We start from the raw sequence: 11,582 nt of genomic DNA, 5'->3' as shown, positions 1-11,582 counted from the left end.
TTCAGATTCATCACTTGACAACTTCCTGTTTACCGAACACTTGTATGATTTTACACATGATAGCCAAGTTGAAAATTTTCGTCACATTTTTCTCAGGTACTACACATCCACCCTTTCTGTAATTTGGTATCAACATTTATATATGTCAGCCATACCGTGTGATGCGTTTTCAGATTCATCACTTGACAACTTCCTGTTTACCGAACACTTGTATGATTTTACACATGATAGCCAAGTTGAAAATTTTCATCACATTTTTCTCAGGAACTACAATACAAGGATTTCTGAAATTTGGTTTAAGGATTTATATAAGTCAGCTATACCGTGTGATGCTTTTTCAGATTCATCACTCGACAACTTCCTGTTTACCAAACACTTGCATATTTTTACACTATTAATATTATCCACTTGTGGCGGGGGTATCATTAGTGAGCAGTAGCTCGCAGTTTCACTTGTTTTTTAAGTTTTGGGCTTTTTTTCTAATACTATATGCAAAAGGTCAACTGTATTTAGTGTATGGAAATATTTTATGAGCTACATGTCAGTCACACAGGTTTTATTTGACCTTGACCTCATTTTCATGGTTCATTGCTCAGTGTTAAGTTCTCCTGTTTTGGTCTGTTTTTCTTATACTGTATGCAATAGGTGTACTTTATTTGGTGTTTGGAATGCTTGTAAGGTATACATGGCTAGCTGGCAGGTGTCATCTGACCTTGACCTCATTTTCAGTTTCGTGGTCAAAGTCAAGTTTTTGAGTTTTGGTCTTTCTTTCTTATACTATATGCAATAGGTCAACTGAATTTGGTGTATGGAAATATTTTATGATCTATATGTCAGTCGCGCTGGTTTTATTTGACCTTGACCTCATTTTCACAGATCATTGCTCACTGTTAAGTTTTTGTGTTTTGGTATGTTTTTCTTAAGCTTTAAGCATTAGGTCCACTATATTTATTGTATTGAAGAATTGTTAGCTGTACATGTCTGCCTGGCATGGTTCATCTGCCCTTTCCTCATTTTCATGGCTCAAGGTCAATGTTAAGTTTACGTGACAGTGTAATAAAGCTTTATATTTAGGACTATCAACATAAAATCAATGATTAGTAAAGAAAGCAAGACATTTCAGTTTGTGCACTTTTGTTTAACTATTTATTGTATGACATAGACTCTAATAATAAGACAACAATGTTATATAAATATCTAATACACGTATTACAATGAACAAACATATTCATCGAAATATCTTATACACGTATCACAATAAACAATAAACAAATATATTTATACCTCACAATAAACAAATATATTCATACTTCTATTGACATAAATAAACAATTAAAATGTATGTAAAAAATAAATCATTATTTTTATTATACAAACAATTATTCCATTCACACTACCATACATCACCCTTACACAATATCAATAAAATATTACGATCACAAAACTTATATGCTACTTTGGGATGGAATAGGATTTTTTATAACAACAACAAATCAGTTTAACTGTTTTCAGAAAATAGTTTAAATTTCAAACTTAAACATTTGGTAAATCAAACTTGCAGTGGTAGAAACTATGTATATCTTACATATGTAAACATATAGCCAGTCTATTGTAAAACAAAACATTTACATGTGCTATTTATTAGCATGACTTTTGTAACATAAATAATGTTATTAATGTAAACCATCTCTATCATTACTGTAAATTTAAAGAATTGTAAAATGTATTGTCTTTTGTCATCAATTTTACAACACTTAGAGTCATACTCCTTAAATCAATTATTTGACTAATCAATCAAAATGCTTTTTAGAAAAACAGAAAACTAAAAATTGATGTGGACCCATGGTATTGATCATACAAATTTTACTTTATCTCCATTAAAAATTAGATTAAAAAAATATTCTGTAAATGTATTAATATTTTCTAAAAATCTATATTTTAAGAGTTTCTATAATTTATCACAGATAGTTTGTAGCACTAGTAACTCCATTCATCAAGATGGGTTATCTTCCCCTATTATTTCTATAGGATCTTGTTTTGATAATAACGTCACATCACTATTACACTTTTCAAGCTTGCTATGATCACTGTCTATAGAAACTGTTTTTGCAGGTAAAGGAGTTGGTTTCCTTAAACACTCTGATGATGTGACAGTGACTGGTGCCCGTGATATTGGTAAGAATGATATGTTTGATGATGTATCAGGGGGAGATAATACCGTCTGATCTGATGATGTTTCTGTAATGGCTGATATTGATATTGGTGAAAACGGACTATTGGATGATGTTTCAGGGGGGAGTAATGCCTTCAAGTCGGACGAGGCCTCTCGTATATTTGTACCTGGATCCCTGTAATTTCCTTTCAACCAAACATGTCGGCTACCATCCAAGTAATGGCGGAAATGTCTAACAACACGACTCCCTAAAGAATTGTAGGTCTCACCCATTACCTGCAAAAGAAAATATATTCTGGTTATATGACACTATGAAGACAAAAAGAAAGATATGATCATGATGATTGTCATGGTTATAATTTGAGACCAAAATAGCATTAAAATCTAATGTATTTCAACATTTCATCAATTTAAACGTTGAATCTTAGCCAAAAACTGTACTCTGATTGAACAATGCTATCTTTGTTTAAAGTAGTTCTTTTTCATGTGTCATACAGTCTTATTACAAGATATGGATTTAAAGAATATGAGTAAACAAAATTGGTACATTTTGGAACAATTTTTTTAGCAAGAATGTTCAACCAATTAAGCTTCTGTAATTGCAAGCGATTTTTGAATTCGCTTTCCAAATTATGTCTTTCATTTCCTTGCTGAATTAAGTGGTTATTTTGTTTATATCTGCACTGTAGTTTTTATTTTGTGTTTAACTTTGACATATGGTCTAGATAGACGGAGAGATCAGGATTTGGGCCTGTACCAAATCAGGATGATCTAGATAGACAGGGGGAGAGGGTGTTGGGCATGTACCAAATCAGGCTATCTGGACTCAGTGTTACTTGTTGCTGTTTCTGTATAGCTGCAAGATTAACATAAAAGGTTTGGAGACTGAATATAAGGATTGTATTCATTGGAACAATGTGAGTCTGTGTAAATGGTGTACTATTATTCCTACCTCTATTTCCATTTCCTGTGTACCAATCCTGAGTGTTGCTTTGTACAGATTAGTTTTCTTAGATCCATGTACCCCTTTACTGTGTATCTGTCCTAACAGTTCTAAATCCAGGGTCTTAAGTACTTCTTCTTGCATTGTCACTACATCACTCCCGGAATCTATCATAAATTCTAGAGAGAGAAAAAAAAATGCCATTTTATATTTACATTTGTATCTATATAATGCCATAAACTCTATCATTTTCATATTTTGTTACTTATAATAGGTTAATCTTCTGTCAATATAAGAAATAATCAGAAATGTATTATTATAATATAATATTGTAATAATTTACAAATGTACTTGTGTTCTCTGCAAATAGTTTCATGCTTACTTCATATGACAAAATATTTTTTCGTAACTTATATTCTAAGGATGTCAAACATTATCCCATTAAGGGCCAAGGTACTGACCACATAAACCTAAACCATATTTCTGTTTTCAGAAGTTATTACTACTTTCAATCACCGATAATGAAATATTCACACATGAATCTATTTTGCATGTATGCAACTCACATAAACAGATCTTACAGTGTTAATATATAAAACATAATTTTTAAATGATAGAATTAATCATGTTAGTAAATGCTGCTTCAAACTTATATGTTTATTGCTTAATACTTACCAAAGGTATGAAATTTCACAGGATTATTTGTTGATATGACAGTAGCATCTAAGATAAGGAAATCAAATTTGGCATCTTCTAAACATGCTGGCTTTCCCCATCGTCCAAATGCAACAGGCACTTCAGTTTTGGCTGGCAAGAGAGGTCGGTGTCTCTTTCGTAATCTATTCACTACAAATAAGTATTGTAAATTGTGACAGTATACCTTTTGTATGAGCATTACTGTAAGCAATTATAAAAATAGCTCAAAAATATATATGGGAAGAAGGCAACTGATAATGTTGACCTCTAGATGTGTAGGAATCTGATGTACAGTAGTTGTCGTTTGTTTATGAAATTTATACGTGTTTCTCATTTCTCGGTTTTTTTATTTATATAGATTAAACCGTTGGTTTTCCCGTTTGAATGGTTTTACACTAGTAATTTTGGGGCCCTTTATAGCTTGTTGTTCAGTGTGAGCCAAGGCTCCTTGTTGCAGGCCATACATTGACCTATAATGGTTTACTTTTTTTAAATTGTTATTTGGATGGAGAGTTGTCTCATTGGCACTCACACCACATCTTCCTATATCTATTGGATGGAGAGTTGTCTCATTGGCACTCACACCACATCTTCCTGTATCTATTGGATGGAGAGTTGTCTCATTGGCACTCACACCACATCTTCCTATATCTATTGGATGGAGAGTTAATTTGCCTCATTGGCACTCACACCACATCTTCCTATATTTATTGGATGGAGAGTTGTCTCACTGGCACTCACACCACATCTTCCTATATCTATTTGATTATTTGTGTCTATTGGTTGATGTCTCATTGACATTTTTTTCTCTTTATACTCCTGATTTCATTTTTACAGAGTGGTGTTAAACTTTGTAACACTCAAAAGGGCCCTGTGAAGAATTTGAATTTGAGTTGTCTATAGATTTAGAACTTTGACTTAGAATCCATTTTCCTAATTCTGATGGCAACAGTATAACTTTCTACTGTAGGAATTGAAACTAAGGATCTATTTTCCTAATTCTGATGTCAACAGTATAACTTTCTACTGTAGGAACTGAAACTAAGGATCTATTTTCCTAATTCTGATGTCAACAGTATAACTTTCTACTGTAGGAAATGAAACTTGAAACTAAGGATCTATTTTCCTAATTCCGATGTCAACAGTATAACTTTCTACGTTAGGAATTGAAACTAAGGATCTATTTTCCTAATTCTGATGTCAACAGTATAACTTTCTACTGTAGGAACTGAAACTAAGGATCTATTTTCCTAATTCTGATGTCAACAGTATAACTTTCTACTGTAGGAACTGAAACTAAGGATCTATTTTCCTAATTCTGATGTCAACAGTATAACTTTCTACTGTAGGAACTGAAACTAAGGATCTATTTTCCTAATTCTGATGGCAACAGTATAACTTTCTACTGTAGGAACTGAAACTAAGGATCTATTTTCCTAATTCTGATGTCAACAGTATAACTTTCTACTGTAGAAACTAAGGATCTATTTTCCTTGTTTTCCTAGTTGTTATTGACAATGCATAAAAACACTTTTTTTAGAAGCAATCAATTTAATTGATGTAATCTACCTGGAATCATAAGTAATCAATGAAGTTTTATGTTGACAATATTGATTAATATTAAATTATGATAAACATTGATGACATTTAATGATCATGTTTTATTTAATCACACAATGTCTATGAAAATGATTACATCTTGATTCATGTGTGTATTGATTCTGTCTGGAGTGATATAATTTCTATTTACTTGTCCATATTGATAAAGAAATTGCCCATCAGCAAGATCAGTGAATTATATTAATTGTGCATGCAACTGCATGTAAATGAAGGACAACATTTCAGTTGATTGGATAAAGAGATGCTGACAAAATCCACATATATAATGAATGGATATAATTAGGCTAAGCTTTCTAGATTCACACTAGTTTAGGGGAATTAACATTTATATTGCTCAAAAAGTTAGAAATGTACCTGCACGCTCAAGCCGTCTTTTATGACCTGGTAATGTTATTTCTAATTCATCATAAACTTCTTCATCTGGTAAATTAAGTTTCTCGATTTCATCCAAACTGGTGTAATCACCTTCTACGAAACTTTGGAAATAATGCTCCAGACCATTTTGTTTCAGCCAATCAAGAACCTTGTATTGTTCACTTGGTCGGAAATCAGAAGCTGAAAAACAATGAAATATACATAGATAAGTGGTCTTATTTTAGTTCTTTTTCCTGCCTCTTTTCCTATCCTAAGACTTTCATTGACATCTTGGGTCAGTGCTGGTTGTTTATAACCAGACATTTTTGGCCAAAAAAGTCTTGAACATATTCCTATATCCTGAAGTCTATAACTAGAGGTTCTTAAGAGCCTGTGTCGCTCACCTTGGTCTATGTCTATATTAAACAAAGGACACAGATGGATTCATGACAAAATTGTGTTTTGGTGATGGTGATGTGTTTGTAGATTTTACTTTACTGAACACTCTTGCTTCTTAAAATTATCTCAATTTATAATGAACTTGGCCCATTAGTTACACAGGAAAATATTTTGTAAAAATTTACAAAATTTACAAAATTATTAAAAATTGACCAAAACAATTAAACCCCTGTCTGAATTGCTCTTAATGCTTTGGTTTCAGAGTTACATGTATAAGCCAACATCTACATTTACCCCTATGTTCTATTTTTAGCTATGGTGGCCATCTTGGTTGGTTGGCAGGGTCACCGCACACATTTTTTTAAACTAGATACCTCAATGATGGTTATGGCCAAGTATGATTAAATTTGGACCAGTAGTTTTAGAGGAGAAGATTTTTGTAAAAGATTACAAAAAATTTCGAAAAATTGGTAAAAAATGACTATAAAGGGCAATAACTCCTAAAGGGGTCAACTGACCATTTCAGTAATTGAACTTATTTGTAGATCTTACTTTGCTGAACATAATTGCTGTTTACAGTTTATCTCTATCTATAATAATATTCAAGATAATGCCCAAAAAACGGTATAATTTCCTTAAAATTGCCAATTCAGGGGCAGCAACGCAACAACTGGTTGTCCGATTCGTCTGAAAATTTCAGGGCAGATAGATGTTGACCTGATAAACAATTTTACCTCAATGTCAGATTTGCTCTAAATGCTTTGGTTTCAGAGTTATAAGCCAAAATCTACATTTTACCCGTATGTTCTATTTTTAGCCATGGCGTCCATCTTGGTTGGTTGGCCAGGTCACGCCACACATTTTTTAAACTAGATACCCCAATGATGATTGTGGCCAAGTTTGATTTAATTTGGCCCAGTATAGTTTCAGAGGAGAAGATTTTTGTAAAAGTTATTGACGACGGACGCAAAGTGATGAGAAAAACTCATTTGGCCCTTCGGACTAAGTGAGCTAATAAAAAAAGGTAAGAAAATGGGTGAAATCATAAATGAAGACATAGCATGTCATTATTTTGCCTAGCAAGCTTTTACAAATGTAAATGACAAGCTCAAAATGTTGAGATATACATAGGTCAAGAAATTGGTCTCTCTGAAATCCTTATATCCTTTCTGGGTTTTTTTTTTTTTTTTTAAACTGGTTTGATTGATTATCCCTTAAAATAAAATACTAGATTGATTCCTCTAAAACCCATGATATTGGTCTCCCACATGTGAATCAATATTAAAGCCAAACTATGCAATCTTCAATGACCTGACAACAGTATCGTAACTATATCCCTTCTTAAGTCTGTTTAAAGGTTTTGTAAGCTTTTGAGGTGAATACTGACATTTTTGTGCTTTTGTATTTATTTGAAATATATTTATCATTTTCTGATATCAAAATTTCATTCATAATCAATTTTTTTTTATACATATCATGATAACACCCTTTTAATATATATTTGAAATATGATTGTGTTCTTCATGCAAAATGCATGTAAATATATGTCTGAGCATGATACAACAAAGACTTTTAAAACATTTAACAAGCTAAATCAGGAATGATAAATGATTACAAAATATAAACTTACCTGAACATTTAATAATATATTTCTGATTTTAAATTTTAATAAAAATGACTTGCACATTTTTTTTAAAGTTTCTATGATGATAGTCTTATACTATGATAATATCCATGATTTAAAGAGGGTGGTAATTAACACAATTATTTTAAACTAATATTACTTGAAGGAGAGTTGAGGCCTTTTAGGCTTTACAAGTACCAGATTGATAAAGTATATAAATAAAAAACACAAGAAGTTTATACACACCATGTACATAAGATTAATCCCATGTTAATAAGCAATGTATATATGCTGGGGTTGAAGAAGATACATTTATTTGAAACATTTACATGATATCAATAAACCGTGACAAATATGAAAATCATTATTTGATATTTGTATATTGTTTAATTATAAATCAATTTGCATATAAACATAAACATGATAAATTATATGTATCATGTAACCATTAAGTTAACATGACTATTATAATCATCAAGTCAAGATCTTTCTATTGCTAAATAAAACTAATCATCTACATCCAAATGCAGGTAAATAAGTCATGCTGGAGCATGGTACAACGAAGCAGGTTTGAAATATTTGACAGGTATAATCAGGAACGATTGGCCAGGTATTCATTAAATAATTGTACACCAACCTGAACATAAAATTTGTTTTCGATGATCTGGATCTGTAATGTACATAGCATCTAAATCTTTGCCGTCAAGGTAGCATAAATCATCCTCAGAATCGAAACCTTTAATCACAAACATGTCATAATACTGCAAAAGTCCTAATTCTCCAAGAAATCCTTGTACACCTTCAGTCATTTCTAACGTGTTTTTATTTTGAATCGGTGATTTCGCTTGAAAATTGAATACATGAGTATTTGATGAAGTAAGCATTTGATCTTTGGTAATTTGTCGTTTAAAATACCTGAATATCATATATAGATCGATGCTATATTATCAGGAATCATTGATTATGGAATCATAGCGTGTGTCACATTACCTGGCCATGATGACAACAAATTGAAAACCCCTTTATGTTACTTTTGATTGGATAAACACAAACCGGACGCGGTGAATCAACCAATCAAACAAAGGAACAGGTGCTCGTTTTAGCTTGTCAGGTAATCCCCTTAAGTTATTTTTAGAATTTAAAATTTGCATTTTTGTAGAACAAAATATCAAAGTACTTATCATGCCTAACACACATATCGAGAGAGAGAGAGGGGGACGGTTAGTTGATTTTTCTATGGTTTTTGTAGGGAAAAAAAGTTTGTTTCCAGTTTTTGGAGAAAAAAAATTATTTGATTTTGAGAAAAAAAAAATTGTTTGTTTCACCCTCAGCTGCCACTATATGTAATGCTAAAATTGAAAGAAAAAAATTGTTTTCGACTTGTCGCGAAAAAAATAAATGGCGAAAAATTGTCCAGAAAAAAAAACATAGCCCCCCCCCCAGAAAATCAATTGGTTGCTGCCTTACCAGTGAATGCATGGGAAGGTGGTCTTTTAAAACAACGGAAAAAAGTTTCATTGCACTTTTACCTTAATGGTCATTTGATTTTAAGGATGGAGGGGGGCTGAAGATGAAATTTGTAAAAAGGCAGGACGTATACAGGGACTACAGGAGTTTTGAGTTAAGAAACTAGAGGCTCTAAAGAGCCTGTGTCGCTCACCTTGGTCTTGTGCATATTAAATAATGGACACGGATAAATTCATGACATAATTGTGTTTTGGTGATAGTGATGTGTTTGTAGATCTTACTTTACTGAACATTCTTGTTGCTACAAATATCTCTGTCTATAATGAACTTGGCCCAGTAATTACAGTGGAAAATATTTTCTACAAATTTACAAAAAATTATGACAAATGTTAAAAATTAGCTATAAAGGGCAATGACTCCTTAAGGGGTTAATTGACTATTTTGGTCATGTAAACTTATTTGTAGATCTTATTTTGCTGAACGTTATTGCTGTATACAGTTTATCTCTATCTATAATAATATTCAAGATAATGACAAAAAACGGCAAAATTTCCTAAAATTACCAATTCAGGACAGTAACCTAACAACGGGTTGTCCGATCCATGTGAAAACATCAGGGCAGATAGATCTTGACCTGCTTAACAATTAAACCCTGTCAGATTTTCTCTTAATGCTTCGGTTTTTGAGTTATAAGCCAAAAACTGCATTTTACCCCTATGTTCTATTATTAGCCGTAGCACTTTTTGGTTGATTGGCCAGGTCACGCCACAAATTTTTTAAACAAATTACCCCAATGATGATTGTGGCAAAGCTAAGTTTAATTTGGCCCAGTAGTTTCAGAGAAGAAGATTTTTGTAAAAGATTACTAAGATTTACCAGAAAATGGTTAAAAATTGACTATAAAGGGCAATAACTCCTTCAGGGGTCAACTGACCATTTTGGTATTGCTAACTTATTTGTAAATCTTACTTTGCTGAACATTATTGCTGTTTACCGTTTATCTCTATCTATAATAATATTCAAGATAATAACCAAAAACAGCAAAATTTCCTTAAAATTACCTATTCAGGGGCAGCAACCCAACAACAGGTTGTCTGATTCATCTGAAAATTTCAGGACAGGTAGATCTTGACCTGATAAACACTTTTACCGCCTAGTCAGATTTGCTCTAAATGCTTTGATTTTTGAGTTATAAGCCAAAAACTGCATTTTACCCCTATGTTCTATTTTTAGCCATGGCGGCCATCTTGGTTGGTTGGCCGGGTCAAGCCACACATTTTTTAAACTAGATATCCCAAAGATGATTGTGGCCAAGTTTGGATTAATTTGGCCCAGTTGTTTCAGAGGAGAAGATTTTTGTAAAAGATTACTAAGATTTACGAAAAATGGTTAAAAATTGACTATAAAGGTCAATAACTCCTAAAGGGGTCAACTGACCATTTTGGTCATGTTGACTTATTTGTAAATCTTACTTTGCTGAACATTATTGCTGGTTACAGTTTATCTCTATCTATAATAATATTCAAGATAATAGCCAAAAACAGCAAAAATTCCCTAAAATTACCAGTTCAGGGGCAGCAACCCAATAACGGGTTGTCAGATTCATCTGAAAATTTGAGGGCAGATAGATCTTGACCTGATAAACAATTTTACCCCATGTCAGATTTGCTCTAAATGCTTTGGTTTTTGAGTTATATAAGCCAAAAACTGCATTTTAACCCCTATGTTCTATTTTTAGCCATGGCGGCCATCTTGGTTGGTTGGCCGGGTCACGCCACACATTTTTAAACTAGATACCCCAATGATGATTGTGGCCAAGTTTGGTTTAATTTGGCCCAGTAGTTTCAGAGGAGAAGATTTTTGTAAAAGTTAACGACGACGGACGACGACGGACGACGACGACGACGGACGTCGGACGCCAAGTGATGGGAAAAGCTCACTTGGCCCTTCGGGCCAGGTAAGCTAAAAAGGCAGGATGGACAAGTTTGTAAAGAAAGAGGCAATAAAAAGTCATGATTATCTAATAAAAAAGGAGGTCCGAATATAGAGTGACAAATGAAAAGGGCAGGACATGTATATATCTTACAATTAAAAGAATAAAATGCACTGGTACAAAAAATTTCATCCTTGCCCCCATAAAAATCAAATGGTAGTTCCCTAACCATGCTAATGATTATGTTCATATTCCCAACGCCTTAAATAACCCCAACAAATCAGTACTATAGACGGTCTGGATGGGGTCTCTCTCTTATTTTTGTACTGTTTATTTTTTAAAGTATTTTTTTTCATATAATATTTGTGTCCAT

The 11,582-nt window shown here is 32.7% G+C and overlaps 1 protein-coding gene across 1 annotated transcript; it reads right to left on the bottom strand.

The window, feature by feature from the left end:
• Positions 1-1,132: 1,132 nt before the first annotated feature.
• LOC139522764 (uncharacterized) lies at positions 1,133-8,838 on the bottom strand. Its single transcript, XM_071316265.1, has 5 exons — positions 8,447-8,838; positions 5,787-5,987; positions 3,792-3,962; positions 3,126-3,295; positions 1,133-2,449 (listed from the first exon to the last, which is right to left on the bottom strand). Exons 1-5 carry the CDS (start codon positions 8,733-8,735, stop codon positions 1,994-1,996), a joined length of 1,287 nt encoding a protein of 428 aa, XP_071172366.1. The 5' UTR covers positions 8,736-8,838; the 3' UTR covers positions 1,133-1,993.
• Between the last annotated feature and the right edge of the window lie 2,744 nt (positions 8,839-11,582).

This window comes from Mytilus edulis, chromosome 5 (assembly GCF_963676685.1).
Source record: "Mytilus edulis chromosome 5, xbMytEdul2.2, whole genome shotgun sequence".
NCBI classification, from domain to species: domain Eukaryota; kingdom Metazoa; phylum Mollusca; class Bivalvia; order Mytilida; family Mytilidae; genus Mytilus; species Mytilus edulis.
The sequence above is the reverse complement of the archived record's forward strand: the minus strand, read 5'-3'. Positions and strand labels throughout refer to the sequence as shown.